The 19,528-nt window shown below is 46.1% G+C and overlaps 1 protein-coding gene across 1 annotated transcript; it reads left to right on the top strand.

Annotated features, from left to right (window-relative positions):
- Positions 1-1,063: 1,063 nt before the first annotated feature.
- Positions 1,064-6,967, top strand: LOC123429026. The gene is made up of 11 exons (XM_045113096.1): positions 1,064-1,152; positions 1,854-1,965; positions 3,085-3,886; positions 3,996-4,048; positions 4,313-4,390; positions 4,481-4,779; positions 5,044-5,500; positions 5,600-5,899; positions 6,044-6,235; positions 6,329-6,420; positions 6,505-6,967. The coding sequence occupies exons 1-11, from the start codon at positions 1,064-1,066 to the stop codon at positions 6,707-6,709; spliced, it is 2,679 nt and encodes an 892-aa protein (XP_044969031.1). The 3' UTR covers positions 6,710-6,967.
- Positions 6,968-19,528: the final 12,561 nt, after the last annotated feature.

The raw sequence follows: 19,528 nt of genomic DNA on the forward strand, positions 1-19,528 counted from the left end.
CCAATGATATCAAGATTTTCTCCAAATTGTAACATCAAATAGGTTGCACGCGAGATATGCGGCGGTCATACGAGGCAAGAGGGCTGCCTCGCGGGCCTCGCATCGAACGGGCGCAAAGAGGCCGATATATGTGATCCATCGCCCCGCTTGACGTGTAGCACAACCGAATTTTAGAACTTGGTTTCCCCGCGTCGCGGATTTAGTGTGCATATAAGAGGAAAAGGTCTCAAAAACTCATGCCGATTCCGAATTCAAAGCAGTTAACTGCATTTTGAGACTCTTTTTTTTTAATAATCAAATGACGTACAAAAATGGAATAAAATTTTTGAGTGGGTCAAAGTCTAAATTATGGAACACATAATGTCAAGTCGACGAGAAAAGAAATACAAAGAACCCTATTAAAGCATCGAGAAAAGATTCATGTGTTATCCCGACTCGTTCTCCCCATCATATCAGGGTTTTCTCTAAATTGTAACATCACATACATCGCACGAGAGAGATGAAGTTTTCATACGAGGCAAGAGGGGCAACCGTGCATCGAACGGGCGTAAAAGTGGCTGACAGATGTGATCCATCGCCCCGCCCGATGCACAACACCGCGCCCCCATCTCAAAACTCGGTTTCCCCGCGTCGCGTATTGACGTAAGAGAAACCCGCGCCGATTTCGATTCCGACTCCGAATCCGACTCGGGTAATTGCATCCATCGTCGAATATATAATCCAGAAAAAAAAAGTTTCAACAATCGAGCCACCCACCCACAAGGCCACAAAAGTTACCATGGTCGAATAGGTAGAGCTGCATTTTTGGGGTTTGCAAGAAATGAAATACAGTAGTACTGTAGTATTTTTTTTTTACATCGAAGTAGTACTGTAGTAAAAAAAACAGTACTGTAGTAAAAAAACAGAGATGTGATGGAGTGAGCTCGTTGACAAGCAGTAGCGTACGTGTATAAATACTGTCTCCATCGCGTTCGATGCGGCGTGAAAGTGAAAGCGACCGCACGCAGATCCATCTCACTTCTCTTCCCTGCCCACCGCCGACGAGATGAGGCGGGCGATCCCGATGGCCGCGGCGGGCGGCGCCGGCAGCGGCCGCCACTGGATCGAGGCGGAGGCGCCCGACTTCCGCGCCCGGATGCGCCGCCAATACCTGTGAGCTCTGAGCTGCCACCGCTCCCGATCTCTCCTCACTCCGCACCGCGTCTGCCTGCCCTCGACCTGATCCCGCCGCGCGATCGTGCGGCTGGTAGCTCGAATTTCCGGGGGATTCGGTCGGATCTGGGTGGCCGGATCGAGTGGGATCGAGGGCTTAGGGTTTCGCTCGCTCGGCCGATTATCTGCAGCCGTTTCTTGGCCTTTTCTGCTCGCTCGCGTCTGCTTAGGGCCTCCGGCCAATCTGCTTTGGGTCCGTGTGAGTGCGGATCTGCTTAGGTGAATTCGTCCTCCATGTTTGATCTGGAGCGCAGCTTGGGTTTTCATCTGGAGGCACGAGGGCTTCAGCCACTTGATGTTTGGGTAGCGCTGTCTAGTTGGTTAGGGCTTCATTTTTTGGTAATGCTGTTTAGTTGGTTAGGCCTCCAGAGCTAAATACATTGTTGTTGTTAGTGCTTCATTTCACCAAGTGTCTCGGCTGTTTGACAAATCTTTTGGTTATTCACAAAATGGAAACTGTTCCTGTGCTTCCGGGTGGCGAGTTTGTTTGATATATGGTTGATTGTGAGACTAATTTGATTAATTCAGGAATTTTAAATTGTTCTGATAAGTTGCATACGAGTTGAGCTCAGATTCTCAGACTGTTATACAAGATCAGGCCTTGATGTATCTTAACCCCATTTCCTTCTAAATTTTTCCAGGCCTGCCAAATTGGCCTCATTTTTTCAGCCCAAGCATACTCCCGATGCCCCTGCGGCCCAAAGATTTATTGCCATATTGGAGGAGGATGCATTCAGGGGGACAAACAACAAGGTGTGTTTTTATCAATGTTTTAAATAGCCGTCCACTATAGCCCGGCTATAGCCTCTCAGAGCTCCGCTAAATTGAAAATGAGGCTAATAGCCCGCTATTTCCTGCTATAGCGCTAAATTTGAAGTCATTTAGCCCGCTAAGCCGCTATATAAAACACTTTTGCTTTGGTACACCCCCCTTCCCCACAAAACGTATAAAGGAGAAGGTATACTCATCTCGTATTGTACACTATAGGCCGTCATACGTATACCCACCTCGTATTGTATACATACGGCAGCCTATAGTATACAATACGAGGTGGGTATACGTTCTTCTTTATACGTTTTGTGGGGGAGGGGGGGGGGGTCTACCGAAGCACACCTCTATACAAAATCATAGTTCTGCATTATGTTTTGTTCTTGTTTATGATATATATTATTCATTGATGTGAAGTTTGGTTCTTGAATTAGGATGCCTCTTGGTACTCGTGTATTGATGTGCGAACATGTGTATATCTAAAGTATATGCATAAATCATATGTGATATACTAATTGTTTCGATTTTTCATGATTTAAGAGAAATGTTAAATGAGGCTTAGCTCCGCTCTAGCTCCGCTATAACCTTTCGTAGCTTCTGGTCGAGCCGCCGCTAAATTGCATAGCCCTCTATTTAAAACATTGGTTTTTATCCCCTCGTGCTTCCTTGCACCAGTCGATCAGCCTTTTCATTTGTTTCTGCTAGTTAATTGGTCAACACGGAGAACTAGACAGTAGCCTAGTGGCAAGGATTGCAGTGCCGCACCAGGGTTCGACTCCCATCGGGTCAGATTCCTGGCGCCTCACCGGGTGGGCTCGGATCTCTTTTTTTTTTGTAAAAAGAAAAATTGGACAACGCAAGGAAGCAATGTTACACAGCTGCAATTAAGCATTAGATGTTTTCTTTACTTGCTCACGTTTCAAATTTGTTTCATTATGTGGCATGCTGTCCAATTATATGTTTCTGCTAGTTAATTGTACAATGCGAGGAAGCAACATTACAAAGCTGCAATTATGCATTAGATGTTTTCTTTACTTTGCTCACATTTTGAATTTGATTCTGTGTCATGCTGTCATGACTTAATTTAATTTTCCAATTGTGCAGGTAGAGTACCTGAAAAAAATATCTGACAAGGTGATCACTATGTTGAGAAATAAAAGCGACGAGCTGCAACGTCGAGCGCAATTACGTAGCCAATTGAAACAGCCTAATGAAGCACAGGCTTTACATGGAGGCAATTCTTCTGTAATGCCAGAGGCAGTGGTGTTGGCTAGTCCAGGGCCTACCTCTCAGTCTATGACACCTCAAACTCCAGGTCTAGTGCCAAACCAGCACATCCTTCACCCTTACACGTCAAACATGCATATTCAGGTTGAGCAAAAGTACCCTGTTCTGGATCACCGTCCAAACTTTCAACCGATGGGAATCACTACAGCAGGGTCGGGTGTCCAGTCCCGTCCATGGCCGAGGCAGCCAGGAACCAGTCAAAGTCAGAGCCAATACATGGCCAGGCAACTGCAGCCTACGAATTTTGTAAGCTGCACCCCAACAAGTGTGTCAAAGCCCTTTATTCGGCCAAATTCTCAGCAAAATCACCTACTTGGCCAAAATGATAGTGCCATTGGAGTGCGACAGCCGCAGATGACAAGGTTGGATGAAATTTTGAGAGCCAACCAACAAGAGATGGGCACACAAAGTTACCAAATGCTTGGAGCACAACAAGCTGAGGTCTCCAAGATGCAGCCTGGTCAGCTTAGAAGACAGAATAATCAGCAAGATGCTAGGCAAACAGGTCTATTATATTCGCCATTCAAGGCATGTGAACCTGAGCCCATGACTCCACCTGTACAACAGATTCCCGGTCCTCAGCAAAGCTCTTTGCTTTGTCAGAACTCTCAGATTCCAGGTACTTAAGCTGCTTTATTTAACAAAAAAAGTGAATGCCATAAACCTTTAATCATTGTTTTCCTTTGATTTTGTTTGTTTTTCACAAGTTACAGTGTCTGATGTTTCAGCTACAATGGGGAGTGCTAGAGAATATGATCTCAAGGAGGAAATATTTTGTAAGGTGAGAGAATCATCTATTTTATATATGTGTGTTATTTGTTCTTATTTCTGTAGATACGTTCCTAATATGTGGTAGTTATGCATGGTTCTTGAGCAATTAAGGTTCTTGTGTACGTAATGGAATGTTGTGTTTAGTTGACCTTGTATTCCAATGTAGAAGCTGTACTAGCTGAATAACTGAATCAAGTTGATGAGTCGTTGATGATTTTTTTTGTTAAGTTTGTACAGCTCGGCCTAATTGTATTGGTGCAATATTTTATTGCAGATCAAGTCTTGGAAAGATGCTTATTTTCCTCAATTTTTGGAACTGGATCGTAGAATTGTTCTTCCAGAGCTAACAGAGGTCACCCGTCCTTTTCCTAGAGATAAATCTTCATTCAATTATGATTTGCGCATCTTTGTCACTTACACCCTTGGTTCCATCTCCATACAGGAACAATTCTCATCACTACCTGAAGCAAAAGCTAATCAATACAAACGCAAAGCAGATTTCAAGAAATCAATCAGAAGGATACTGAATTTAATGTTGTTGCAGAAGAGTGATGTGCACGAGGGTTTGAAGGTGGACCTCCCCAAGTACGAAAAGCACATACACCATTTCCTGGTTCTTCTCGAGAAGAATAAAACTTGCCATGCAGAGATGAATACAGGAAATCAGTTGCAGAATTGTGATGAGCAGCCAAAATCCATCAATCTTACTAGCAATGCATCCTCAATCAGTGGTGGTAAAAGGTAGGTAAAAGCGACAGCTTGGACAAATCCGGGGATATTAAGATCAACTCTACTTTTTGCTGCAATTCTATGTTTTTTTTTTGAAATATCAAAATTGAACAGTAAGATATATTGGATAGCTGAAACTGTCAACAAAACATGTCATCCTTAATAGCTCAAACAGTGCCCTCCTTTTTGTTTAACATTGTATAGTAACCAAGGTCATTAGCAATTGTGCTTACTCTTACTCCTTTATTTAATGTGCTTAGCCTTTTTCATTTGCAGCAGAGAGCAAAAGCAACCTGCAGATGCAAGCATTTTGCAGTCAGGGCAAACAAGTATGGCTAGAGCACCACTACCTCATCAACAGAGCAATGTCAACCACTTGCTAGGAATACCAAGTCCTTCTTTCTCTTCACCAGGGTCATTGCAGTCTTGGTCCTCCAGTATGCTTGAGTCCATGAGCCCCTCACCAGTTGCAAATCCAGCGGTAGCACCAGCGTCATCCTGTGCCCCGGCGCCCATGATCTCAATGGACGTTGACAGCATAACTGCCTTCTTGATGCATGGGAATGCAGCAGCAGCACCACCACCAAAAGCAAATGGTTCTAACCAGGCCACTCCTGCTGAACTGATAACACCAGCCTCACCACTTCAAGCAGCTGGTCATGGAGAGTTTCAAGTGCGAGGTGGAGACAGAACACCCGAGACTGAGAAGCCCATCGACCGGCTAATTGATGCTGTAAGTGTACCAACTGGTTGAGCTCTGTGACAGTTCATGAATTATTGCAACCAGTTATACTGACAGTTCCGTGCTGATTTCTTATGTAATTAATATCAGATAAGATCTTCATCACCGGAAGGGCTGCGCAAATCTGTTAATTCAATTTGGTCTGTCCTCGGCATCAGTGACATTGTACCACCTGGGAAAATCGGCACAGTGATGGATTGCAAATCCTCCCTGCTGCAGCCGGGTGGATCAAATACTGTGAACAAAATGAAGCGAGTTTTCAATCCAGTAGTGTCACGATCTGAATCACTACTAATGGGAAGCATGGATGGCAGTTACATGTCATTTGAGTGTGAGGCCTTGGACTCTGGATTAAGCAGTGAGGTAAACATCAAGAGGCAGAAAACACAGGTGAGGCAATTGATAATTATTTTCTTAAGATTCCAATCCAGCGCTATCTGTTCTCATATCTTTTGGAGCATACACTTGATTTTCTATTTGTCGTCACTTCATAACAGTCTAACATATGTACTTTGAACAATTATTGGTTGGCAGAATGCTAATAAGGCTCTGTTGGAAGAAATCAAATCTATTAACAACATGTTGATCGACACAGTGGTCAGCATATCTGATTACTGTGGTGTGGATGGGATCTCCCCCTGCAATGGAGGGACAACAGTCAAACTGTCTTACAGCGCCGTGTCGCTTTCACCGACCACGAAATCTCTCTTTGCGACATCTGAAACGGTACTTTGGATTTCAGAGTTCAGACACCTGCTACGCGTTACGCCACACCCTGCAGGTACCCCATTGAGCTGACTGTTTCTCTGACTGATGCAGTCTCTTATCTTGCCCGTGAAGCTATTCGTCCCAGCAGATTATCCGAGCAGCTCTCCGGTGCTCATCCATGACGAAGGAGATGGGGTGCCAAGGTGAGTTGACCCCGTCCATGCTTGTCTACCACTGGCGATCTGCCCCCACTGCTTGACAATAATAGCTTCTTTGCCCACTCGCAGGAAGAATTCCAGTGCCATCTCGGCCTCGGCGGATGTGGCGTTCCGGCACGCCCTCGACGGTCTCCCGGAACCCCGGTCGATTGAGGCGATTGCCAGGGCGTGGGACGCCTGTGTGCGGAAGGCCGTGATACAGTTTGCACGCCGGCAGGGAGGAGGGACGATCAGCTCGATGTTTGGTGGGTGGGAGAGATGCGCTGCCGCATGAGAGCTAGATGTGTTGTTTGTTGGGTGGGACATCTGTGACTTGCTTGTTGTGTAGGACAGAACAAACTGTAAGGTGAGGTGAGTCTGTAGAAATGTAGAGGCTCTGGTTTCGACATCTTGGGGCAGGGCATGTTTGTTGATGGTGATCCCTGTATATGTAATGTGTTGTTTTGTAAGATGTAGAATGGCAAACACATGAATGGCGGTTTACATTCATCTCTAGGAATACATGGCGGAGAAATTTGTTCTGTAATCGTCGAGTTTGAAAACTCTTGTTGGAGGAGGCTGCAGGCATGCAGAAACTGTTGTTGTTGTTTTGAATAAGAGTTGAATGAACATGATCAATGAGAGAGTATCAGCCGTATCGGCACCTTATTTTGTTGAATGTTTTTTACATTTGGACAAATTACATCTCCCATGTTACTGTTCTGTGTCTCTTTTCGCCTTCTAACAAAAGCTAGATGTGTGTCTCACTGAATGATGAATTCTATTCCAAGTTGGAAGGGTGAACCAGGATGTGCTGCCGTATTGACACCTTATTTTGCTGACAATGTATTACTTTCTGATGAAATTCCAGCTTTTATGTCGAAAGCCCTCTTCTTCTCCCGAGCTCAAATGATCTCTGGGTGTACAGTAAAACTAATAAAAGTAAAAACAAATTCAAACAATTATGAAATGTTTTTATGACAAAATTTGACAAATGTTTTGTATGCTTGACAAATTTCATCACTAAATGACATTCATGGAAGTCATGGCAAAAATATAAAATCAGTACTCCAAAATGCTTTAAGAATAGCATTTTTGGGGCATTGATTTTTTTTTTTCCATGACTTCCACAAATGTCCTTTCATGATATTTTTTTGAAAGCACACAAAACATTTGTCAAAGTTTGGCACAAAAAATATATAACTTTTTGAATTTGTTTACTATATGTTTTGATTTTAGTGTTCATCTGGAAGCATTTGAGGTCGGGAGCAGATACTCCACTTCATGTGCACATCCATCTTGAATTGCAATGATGCCAGAGTTTTTCTTTCTTGATCGGAAAGCACTAGAGTGGGATATGCAAGTAACACCACCATCTAATGCAAATGATAGCAACAAAGAAAACGGGGCTGATGTTGAATTGCAACCAAAAACAACCAGTTAAAGTGTTAAACCGGATGTACAATACTTGATTGACATGTAAGAAAACTATGGCTTTGATCTGAATTCGCTATTTGGTTGACCTCGTACTCTCATAGTAGCACATCCTGTTAACTTTATAAAGGTTTTGCCCCCCTTTAGCCGAGGAGTCGACTAGGGTTCCCACTCCTCCCCTCCCCCCGCCCCCGTCCCCTTCCGTCCCCCTCCTTCCCCGTCCAGATCCACCCTCGCGCCATCTCCTCGGGAGGTGGCCGGGGCGGAGCTCGAGCTCCTCTCCCGCGGGCTCCCTCCTCCCCCGTCTCCCCCCGCCATCGCCGGCGGTCGCCCCCGGCGCTGGCCCGGGTGGTGCCGGCGGCGGCGGGCCTTCTTGTCCCCGCGCGCGTGCTCCCTTCCCGGGGCAGGGAGGCGGCGGTGGTGCAGCCCGGTTTGGCTGTGGTCCGGCGGCGCTGCGGCGGCGGCCGACTGCAGGCGTGGTGTTTGCGCCGCTCCTTGGCGCCCTCCCGCATGCCTATGGTGTTGTTGCCCTAGTCCCGGCTCCGAGTCATCGCCGTGTTGTCCTCACTTCGCGGTGCCGTAGTGAGACGTGTTGGAAATATGCCCTAGAGGCAATAATAAATTAGTTATTATTATATTTCTTAGTTCATGATAATCGTTTATTATCCATGCTATAATTGTATTGATTGGAAACACAATACTTGTGTGGATACATAGACAAAACACTGTCCCTAGTAAGCCTCTAGTTGACTAGCTCGTTGATCAAAGATGGTCAAGGTTTCCTGGCCATAGGCAAGTGTTGTCACTTGATAACGGGATCACATCATTAGGAGAATCATGTGATGGACTAGACCCAAACTAATAGACGTAGCATGTTGATCGTGTCATTTTGTTGCTACTGTTTTCTGCGTGTCAAGTATTTGTTCCTATGACCATGAGATCATATAACTCACGGACACCGGAGGAATGCTTTATGTGTATCAAACGTCGCAACGTAACTGGGTGACTATAAAGATGCTCTACAGGTATCTCCGAAGGTGTTCGTTGAGTTAGTATGGATCGAGACTGGGATTTGTCACTCCGTGTGACGGAGAGGTATCTCGGGGCCCACTCGGTAATACAACATCACACACAAGCCTTGCAAGCAATGTAACTTAATGTAAGTTGCGGGATCTTGTATTACGGAACGAGTAAAGAGACTTGCCGGTAAACGAGATTGAAATAGGTATGCGGATGCTAACGATCGGATCTCGGGCAAGTAACATACCGAAGGACAAAGGGAATGACATACGGGATTATATGAATCCTTGGCACTGAGGTTCAAACGATAAGATCTTCGTAGAATATGTAGGATCCAATATGGGCATCCAGGTCCCGCTATTGGATATTGACCGAGGAGTCTCTCGGGTCATGTCTACATAGTTCTCGAACCCGCAGGGTCTGCACACTTAAGGTTCGACGTTGTTTTATGCGTATTTGAGTTATATGGTTGGTTACCGAATGTTGTTCGGAGTCCCAGATGAGATCACGGACGTCACGAGGGTTTCCGGAATGGTCCGGAAACGAAGATTGATATATAGGATGACCTCATTTGGTTACCGGAAGGTTTTCGTGCATTACCGGAAAAGTTTCGGGCTCGTCGGTAGTGTACCGGGAGTGCCGGGAGGGGTGCCGGGGACCATCGGGAGGGGTGTCACGCCCCAAGGGGTCTCATGGGCTATGGGAAGAGATAAACCAGCCCCTAGTGGGCTGGAATAAGTTCCCACTAAGGCCCATAAGGTTTGAGAAGGAAAAAACACAAGGTGGAAAGAGTTTCCAAGTGGGAAGGTGGAATCCTACTCCAAGTAGGATTGGAGTAGGACTCCTCCACCTCCAATTTCGGCCAAACCTTTAGGTTTTGAGGCTGCCTCCTCCCCTCCCTCCCACCTATATATACGGAGGTTTTAGGGCTGATTTGAGACGACTTTTCCACGGCAGCCCGACCACATACCTCCACGGTTTTTCCTCTAGATCGCGTTTCTGCGGAGCTCGGGCGGAGCCCTGCTGAGACAAGGTCATCACCAACCTCCGGAGCGCCGTCACGCTGCCGGAGAACTCTTCTACCTCTCCGTCTCTCTTGCTGGATCAAGAAGGCCGAGATCATCGTCGAGCTGCACGTGTGCTGAACGCGGAGGTGCCGTCCGTTCGGTACTAGATCGTGGGACTGATCGCGGGATTGTTCACGGGGCGGATCGAGGGACGTGAGGACGTTCCACTACATCAACCGCGTTCACTAACGCTTCTGCTGTACGATCTACAAGGGTACGTAGATCACTCATCCCCTCTCGTAGATGGACATCACCATGATAGGTCTTCGTGCGCGTAGGAAAATTTTTGTTTCCCATGCGACGTTCCCCAACAGTGGCATCATGAGCTAGGTTCATGCGTAGATGTCTTCTCGAGTAGAACACAAAAGTTCTTGTGGGCGGTGATGTGCGTTTTGCTGCCCTCCTTAGTCTTTTCTTGATTCCGTGGTATTGTTGCATTGAAGCGGCTTGGACCGACATTACTCGTACGCTTACGAGAGACTGGTTTCATCGTTACGAGTAACCCCCTTTGCTCAAAGATGACTGGCAAGTGAGGTTTCTCCAACTTTTGTTGAATCGGATTTGACCGAGGAGGTCCTTGGATGAGGTTAAATAGCAATTCATATATCTCCGTTGTGGTGTTTGCGTAAGTAAGATGCGATCCTACTAGATGCCCTTGGTCACCACGTAAAACATGCAACAACAAAATTAGAGGACGTCTAACTTGTTTTTGCAGGGTATGCTTGTGATGTGATATGGCCAACGATGTGATGTGATATATTGGATGTATGAGATGATCATGTTGTAATAGAAATATCGACTTGCACGTCGATGGTACGGCAACCGGCAGGAGCCATAGGGTTGTCTTTATAACTAACGTTTGTGCTTGCAGATGCGTTTACTATTTTGCTAGGACGTAGCTTTAGTAGTAATAGCATGAGTAGCACGACAACCCCGATGGCGACTCGTTGATGGAGATCATGATGATGGAGATCATGGTGTGACGCCGGTGACAAGAAGATCGTGCCGGTGCTTTGGTGATGGAGATCAAGAAGCACGTGATGATGGCCATATCATGTCACTTATGAATTGCATGTGATGTTAATCCTTTTATGCACCTTATTTTGCTTAGAACGACGGTAGCATTATGAGGTGATCTCTCACTAAAATTTCAAGACGAAATTGTGTTCTCCCCGACTGTGCACCGTTGCTACAGTTCGTCGTTTCGAGACACCACGTGATGATCGGGTGTGATAGACTCAACGTTCACATACAACGGGTGCAAAACAGTTGCGCACGCGGAACACTCGGGTTAAGCTTGACGAGCCTAGCATGTGCAGACATGGCCTCGGAACACATGAGACCGAAAGGTCGAGCATGAATTGTATAGTTGATATGATTAGCATAGAGATGCTTACCACTGAAACTATTCTCGACTCACGTGATGATCGGACTTGAGATAGCGGATTTGGATCATGTACCACTCAAATGACTAGAGAGATGTACTTTTTGAGTGGGAGTTCTAGAGTAATATGATTAATTGAACTAATTGTCATGAACATAGTCTAATGGTCTTTGCGAATTGCGATGTAGCTTGCGCTATAGCTCTACTGTTTTTATATGTTCCTAGAGAAAATTTAGTTGAAAATTGATAGTAGCAACCTTTGCAGACCGAGTCTGTAAAACCGAGGATTGTCCTCATTGCTACGCAGAAGGCTTATGTCCTTAATGCACCACTCGGTGTGCTGCACCTCGAGCGTCGTCTGTGGATGCTATGAACATCCGACATACACGTTACTGATGACTACACGATAGTTCAGTGCAAGATACTTGATGGCTTAGAAGCAAGGCGCCGAAAACATTGTAAAACGTCACGGAACATAAGTGATGTTCCGAAGAGATGAAATTGTGATTTCATGCTTGTGCCCTTGTTAAGAGGTACGAGACCTCCAAACAAGATTCTTTGTCCACAAAGTAAAGGAGAAAAGCTCAATCGTTGAGCGTGTGCTCAGATTGTCTGAGTACGACAATCACTTGAATCAGGTGGGAGTTAATCTTCCAGATGAGATAGTGATGGTTCTCCAAAGTCACTGCCACCAAGCTATGAGAGCTTCGTGATGAACTATAACATATCAAGGATAGATACAATGATCCTTGAGCGATTCGTGATGTTTTTACACTGCGAAAGTAGAAATCAAAAGGGAGCATCAATAGTTGATGGTTAGTAAAACCACTAAGTTTCAAGAAAGGCGAGGGCTAGAAGGGATACTTCGTGAAACGGCAAAACAGTTGCTGCGCTAATGAAGAGACCCAAGACTAAACCCAAACCCGAGACTAAGTGCTTCTGTAATGAGGGGAACAGTCACTAAGGCGGAGCAACTCTAGATACTTGGTAGATAAGAAGGCTGGCAAAAGTCGAGAGAAGTATATTTGATATACATAATGTTGATGTGTACTTTACTAGTACTCCTAGTAGCACGAGGGTATTGGATACCAGTTCGGTTGCTAAGTGATTAGTAACGCGAAATGAAAGCTACGGCGTAAACGGAGACTAGCTAAAGGCGAGGTGACGATACGTGTTGGAAGTGTTTCCAAGGTTGATATGATCAAACGTCGCACGCTCCCTCTACCATCGGGATTGGTGTTAAACCGAAATAATTGTTATTTGGTGCTTGCGTTAAGCATGAACATGATTGGATCGTGTTTGTTGCAATACGATTATTCATTTAAAGAGAATAATGGTTACTCTGTTTGCTTGAATAATCACCTTTAATGGCTTATTGAATCTCGATCGTAGTGTTACACATGTTCATAATATTGGTGCCAAAAGATACGAGGTAGTGATGATAGTACCACTTACTTGTGGCACTGCCGCTTGAGTCATGTTAGTATAAATTGCATGAAGAGGCTCCATGCTGATGGATCTCTATACTCACTTGATTTTGAATCACTAGTGACATGCAAATCATACCACATGAGCAAGGCCTTATTTTCATTGAGATGAAACAAGATAGTAACTTGTTGGAAGTGATACATTTGATGTATGCAGTCCAATGAGTGCTGAGGCATGCAGTGGATATCATTATGATCTTACTTCACTGACGACTTGAGTAGATACAAGGAGTATTTACTTAATGAGTCACAAGTCTGAAATATTGAAAAGTTCAATTCTGTTTCAGAGTGAAGTTCGTCGTAACAAAAGGATAAACTGTCTACGATATGATCATAGAAATGAATATCTGAGTTACGAGTTTTGGTACGCAGTTAAGACAATGTGGAAGTTGTTTCGCAGTTCATGCCACCTGGAACATCATGGTGTGATGATGTGTCTGAACATCATAGCCACGCACTATTTGGTATGATGCATACTATGATGTCTCTTATCGATTTACCACTATCGTTTATGGGTTATACATTAGAGACAACCGCACTCACTTTAAATAGGGCACCGCGTATTTCCGTTGAGATGACACAGTATAGACTGAGGTTTAGAGAAATCTAAACTGTCGTTTCTTGAAAGTTTGGGGCTTCGACACTTATGTGAAAAAGTTTCAGTCTGATAAACTCGAACCCAAAGCGGATAAATGCATCTTCATAGGATATCCAAAACAGTTGGGTACATCTCCTATCTCAGATCCGAAAGCAAAGTGTTTGTTTCTAGAAACGGATCCTTTCTCGAGGAAAGGTTTCTCTCGAAAGAATTGAGTGGGAGGGTAGTAGAACTTGATGAGGTTATTGAACCATCACTTCAACCAGTGTGTAGCAGGGCGCAGGAAGTTGTTCATGTGGCGCCTACACCAATTGAAGTGGAAGCTGATGATGATGATCATTGAGCTTCGAATCAAGTTACTACAAACCTCGTAGGTCGACAAGGTCGCGTACTGCTGCAGAGTAGTACGGTAACCCTGTCTTGGAGGTCATGTTGTTGAGCAACTGTGAACCTGCGAGTTATGGAGAATGCGATGGTGGGCCCAGATTCCGACAAATGGCTGGAAGCCATGAAATCCGAGAGAGGATCCATGTGTGAAAACAAAGTGTAGACTTTGGTAGAACTACTTGATGGTCGTAAGACTATTGAGTAAAAATGGATCTTTAAAAGAAGACAGACGATGATGGTGATAAGTCACTATTAAGAAAAGCTCGACTTGTCGCAAAGATGTTTTCGATAAGATCAAACAGTTGACTATGATGAGACTTTCTCACTCGTAGCGAAGCTAAAAGTCTGTTAGAATTATGTTAGTTGTTGATGCATTATTTATGAAATATTGCACGTAGGATGTCAAAACATTGTTTTCTCGACGGTTTCCTTGAGCAAACATTGTATGTGATACAACCAGAAGGTTTTGTCGATCCTAAAGATACTAGCAAGTATGCAAGCTCCAGTGATCCTTCAATGGACTGGTGCAAGCATCTCGGAGTTGGAATATACACTTTGATGAGATGATCAAAGATTTTTGGGTTTGTACAAGGTTTATGAGAAACTTGTATTTCCAAAGAAGTGAGTGGGAGCACTATAGAATTTCTGATAGGTATATGTGGTTGTAATATTGTGGATCAGAAGTAATGTAGAATTTCTGTAAAGCATACAAGGTTGTTTTGAAAGGAGTTTTCAAAGGAATACCTGGATTGCGCTACTTGAACGTTGAGCATCAAAGATCTATGGAGATAGATCAAAAGCGCTTAATGAAAGTTTCAATAAAATGCATGCCTTGACAAGTTTTTGAAGGAGTTCAAAATAGATCAGCGAAGAAAGAGTTCTTGGTTGCGTTGTGAGGTGTAAATTTGAGTAAGACTCAAAACCCGACCACGGCAGAATAAAGAGAATAGACGAAGGTCGTCTTCTATGCCTTAGCCGTAGAATCTAAAGTATGCCATGCTGTGTACCGCACCTGATGTGTGCCTTGACTCAAAGTATGTTGAGAGGTACAGAGAGTGATCCATGATTGAATCACTAGCAGCGGTCAAAATTTATCCTTAGTAACTAATGGACTAAGGAATTTTTCTCGATTATGGAGGTGATTAAAGAGTTCGTCGTAAAGGGTTACGTCGATGCAAGCTTTGACACTAATCCGAATAACTATGAGTAGTGAAACGGATTTGTATAGTAGAGTAGATATTTGGAGCATTTCCGAATAGAACGTAGTAGCAGCATCTATAAGATGACATAAAGATTTGTAAAGAACGCACGGGTATGAAAGTTTCAGAACCGTTGACTAAAACCTCTCTCACGAGCAAGACGTGATCAGACCCCATATGGGTGTTGGATTCGTTGGAATCACATGGTGATGTGAACTAGATTATTGACTCTAGTGCAAGTGGGAGACTGTTGGAAATATGCCCTAGAGGCAATAATAAATTAGTTATTATTATATTTCTTAGTTCATGATAATCGTTTATTATCCATGCTATAATTGTATTGATTGGAAACACAATACTTGTGTGGATACATAGACAAAACACTGTCCCTAGTAAGCCTCTAGTTGACTAGCTCGTTGATCAAAGATGGTCAAGGTTTCCTGGCCATAGGCAAGTGTTGTCACTTGATAACGGGATCACATCATTAGGAGAATCATGTGATGGACTAGACCCAAACTAATAGACGTAGCATGTTGATCGTGTCATTTTGTTGCTACTGTTTTCTGCGTGTCAAGTATTTGTTCCTATGACCATGAGATCATATAACTCACGGACACCGGAGGAATGCTTTGTGTGTATCAAACGTCGCAACGTAACTGGGTGACTATAAAGATGCTCTACAGGTATCTCCGAAGGTGTTCGTTGAGTTAGTATGGATCGAGACTGGGATTTGTCACTCCGTGTGACGGAGAGGTATCTCGGGGCCCACTCGGTAATACAACATCACACACAAGCCTTGCAAGCAATGTAACTTAATGTAAGTTGCGGGATCTTGTATTACGGAACGAGTAAAGAGACTTGCCGGTAAACGAGATTGAAATAGGTATGCGGATGCTAACGATCGGATCTCGGGCAAGTAACATACCGAAGGACAAAGGGAATGACATACGGGATTATATGAATCCTTGGCACTGAGGTTCAAACGATAAGATCTTCGTAGAATATGTAGGATCCAATATGGGCATCCAGGTCCCGCTATTGGATATTGACCGAGGAGTCTCTCGGGTCATGTCTACATAGTTCTCGAACCCGCAGGGTCTGCACACTTAAGGTTCGACGTTGTTTTATGCGTATTTGAGTTATATGGTTGGTTACCGAATGTTGTTCGGAGTCCCAGATGAGATCACGGACGTCACGAGGGTTTCCGGAATGGTCCGGAAACGAAGATTGATATATAGGATGACCTCATTTGGTTACCGGAAGGTTTTCGTGCATTACCGGAAAAGTTTCGGGCTCGTCGGTAGTGTACCGGGAGTGCCGGGAGGGGTGCCGGGGACCATCGGGAGGGGTGTCACGCCCCAAGGGGTCTCATGGGCTATGGGAAGAGATAAACCAGCCCCTAGTGGGCTGGAATAAGTTCCCACTAAGGCCCATAAGGTTTGAGAAGGAAAAAACACAAGGTGGAAAGAGTTTCCAAGTGGGAAGGTGGAATCCTACTCCAAGTAGGATTGGAGTAGGACTCCTCCACCTCCAATTTCGGCCAAACCTTTAGGTTTTGAGGCTGCCTCCTCCCCTCCCTCCCACCTATATATACGGAGGTTTTAGGGCTGATTTGAGACGACTTTTCCACGGCAGCCCGACCACATACCTCCACGGTTTTTCCTCTAGATCGCGTTTCTGCGGAGCTCGGGCGGAGCCCTGCTGAGACAAGGTCATCACCAACCTCCGGAGCGCCGTCACGCTGCCGGAGAACTCTTCTACCTCTCCGTCTCTCTTGCTGGATCAAGAAGGCCGAGATCATCGTCGAGCTGCACGTGTGCTGAACGCGGAGGTGCCGTCCGTTCGGTACTAGATCGTGGGACTGATCGCGGGATTGTTCGCGGGGCGGATCGAGGGACGTGAGGACGTTCCACTACATCAACCGCGTTCACTAACGCTTCTGCTGTACGATCTACAAGGGTACGTAGATCACTCATCCCCTCTCGTAGATGGACATCACCATGATAGGTCTTCGTGCGCGTAGGAAAATTTTTGTTTCCCATGCGACGTTCCCCAACAAGACGGCGTGGGGGCCTCAAGACCACGTTGACGCAGGGTGGTGGTTGGTCTGATGGCAGGCTCCGGAGTGCCCGAGGTGCGGGTTGGGATCGGGGGAAACCTCTGTCAGCATGACCGACACCGGTGCGGTGGCGCCTGTGGGTGCCACCTAACCTTCCGGGAGGGCGTCGAGGGTTACCTTCCTCTCGCCTCGTCGTGTACCGAGGGGAAACCCTTGGCAGCAGCGTCGTCATCGACGCGATCCTTCTTGGAGGTGTTGATTGGTGCCGGCGCTTCGGAGTCTTGGAGTCTAGTGGAGGATCCCCGGTGGGCGCAGCGGTCGAGAGGCTTCTTCGTTTTTGTTGATCCACCGTTGTTGGCATTTATTTCTTTTGCTCTTTCTCGGTGGTTTCTTTTGGGCGTGATTGTGCTGCTTCCGCCCAGCACCTATCCCTAAATCGTTCGGTTGGTTGCTTTGTAAGAGCAACTCTACCAGACCCCGCAAAACGGTCGTCCCGCAAAAAATCCGAGGACTATACGGGTTTGGGCTCATTTTCCTGTCACAGCAGACACTGCAAACACGGCCCGACCTGGAAATGTTTTGCGGTGGCCCGTAAACGCGACCCCTCGACCGGTATAACTGCGGGTTCGACCGCTGGATGCGGGTGGAAACCCTATCCCTCCGCCGCCACGAAAAGCCCCCCACCTCACCGCCGGCGCCTCCAATCCGCCGTCGCGCGCCTCCATTACGCCGCTTAGCCGCTCCAATCCACCGCCGCGCATGGCCAGCTCCGGTAGCCGTAGGGACGACGACCCCGAGAGGGCTCGTCGCGTCAGATCCGACGCCGCTCGTAAGCGCGCCGCCCGCCGGTACACGCGTTGGGGCCTGACGCCGCCGCCGTCGCTCCTCCGTCGCGAGACAGAGGAGTACGACCACGCGTGTGGCCGGCTCTTCTCCGACAGCAGCTCAATCGAGGCGTCGAGCTCCCGCTCATCCTCCTCCGTCCCACCGGTTAAGAGGGAGCTCGAAGAGCTCCCGTCGGTGAAGATGGAGCCGGAGGCCGAGGCGATGCCGGAGCGACGTGCCGGGGCCGTCGTCGGACCGGAGGACTTCCTCCCTCCGACGGAGACGGATAGCCTCCTGCCCGTGCTGCTGCCGCGGAGTGCACGGGAGGCCGAAGAGGACCAGCAGCGCCACCGGAGGGAGGAGGAGATTGACACCGTGCTCTACGAGCAGGGTGTCGCGTCGGCCATCGCTCTCGGCCACAAGGTGGAGGAGTGGCGCCGCGAAGCTACTGCGCTGAAGCGCATCTACGTCGAACTCTCCTCCGACGAGAACGATGACTGAATGTAGGCTATCTACTACTGCACGAGCTCGACTCTCGTGAGCTCCATTTTGTGTAGTGCGGTAGTAGCTCCAGTAGGTGATGCCCCCCTCTAGTACTGATGAATGTAGTGTTGTATGACCATGAATGTAGTGTTGTATGATCATGACTGTGGTTCTGAACATGCCCGCGAATGTTTATGTTTCAAATTATGCAGTTTCATTATGCGGGTTCTATTCTGCAGCGCAACTTTTCGTCCCGCAAAATCCCACTTCGACGAACTGCAAAACGCGTTTGCAGGTCATGAATATACAGGGTCTGCTAGAGTTGCTCTAATACAATGTGGAGAACCCTTTTTCGGGAACTTTATAAAGGTTTTGCATCTGACGCCCAATTTATTCTCTCTTTTATCTAATTTGGACATGTTGCTTTTGACTTTTCTTTAGGCTTTCCGCTTTATAATTAAAGCAACATTCAAAAAGGTACTGGGGTATAGTGGTATCTGCTGGCAACATATTCAATCCTGGTCACGTAGCTAGCGATCACCTCTAGTTGTATTCTGATGATCTGATCCGTGTGCATCTAGTCAACTGTGTATAGAGAATGGGCAGCTGTAGAGTGTAGATTAGTTGATGCAGTAAACACCTGCTGAAATATGTTGAGGGGGACGAGGCAGTGGCGGAATCAGGCCTAGGACACATTAGGCTATAGCCCTAGTGTAATAATAATAATCTTTGTAATACCTATTTACAAAATACAAAAAATTCCTAAAATACACCACTAAAGCTAATTTAGCCCTAGGCGTAACCCGTTCTAATTCCGCCCCTGGGACGAGGGGTCTAGCCCCTGCTCGTCCCTGAAGACTTGCACTAATATTTTCCATGCCGGTCGTTTTCAATGCTCCTACCCATGTAACGTGTCATAATCAAATACAGTCATCACAATGTGATTTGTATATATGATGCTCTGCTGCTTATTGCTGGACAAAAATAAAATATGTGAAGCATGGTTCGCGTGATTCGCTAACTTGTCAACTGGGCGAGTGGTACGAGAAAACGCGCTGACTTGTAAAGTGGACAGCGCAGATCATCATTGTTGAAAGGGGAGAGAAGGATTGATGAAATAGTTGTTATATTACTTGAGCCTATGGACATATATACAGGAGTACAATAATCA

Source organism: Hordeum vulgare, chromosome 2H, assembly GCF_904849725.1.
Source record: "Hordeum vulgare subsp. vulgare chromosome 2H, MorexV3_pseudomolecules_assembly, whole genome shotgun sequence".
NCBI classification, from domain to species: Eukaryota; Viridiplantae; Streptophyta; class Magnoliopsida; order Poales; family Poaceae; genus Hordeum; species Hordeum vulgare.

What these genes read in the sequence shown, in the direction of transcription:
- LOC123429026 (XM_045113096.1), top strand. Translation starts at nt 1,064, where the DNA reads ATGGCCGCGGCGGGCGGCGCCGGCAGCGGCCGCCACTGGATCGAGGCG. An exon ending in TCAGGGGGACAAACAACAAG is followed by an intron (nt 1,966 to 3,084) that starts GTGTGTTTTTAT and finishes CCAATTGTGCAG; the next exon opens with GTAGAGTACCTGAAAAAAAT. An exon ending in TCAATCAGTGGTGGTAAAAG is followed by an intron (nt 4,780 to 5,043) that starts GTAGGTAAAAGC and finishes TTTCATTTGCAG; the next exon opens with CAGAGAGCAAAAGCAACCTG.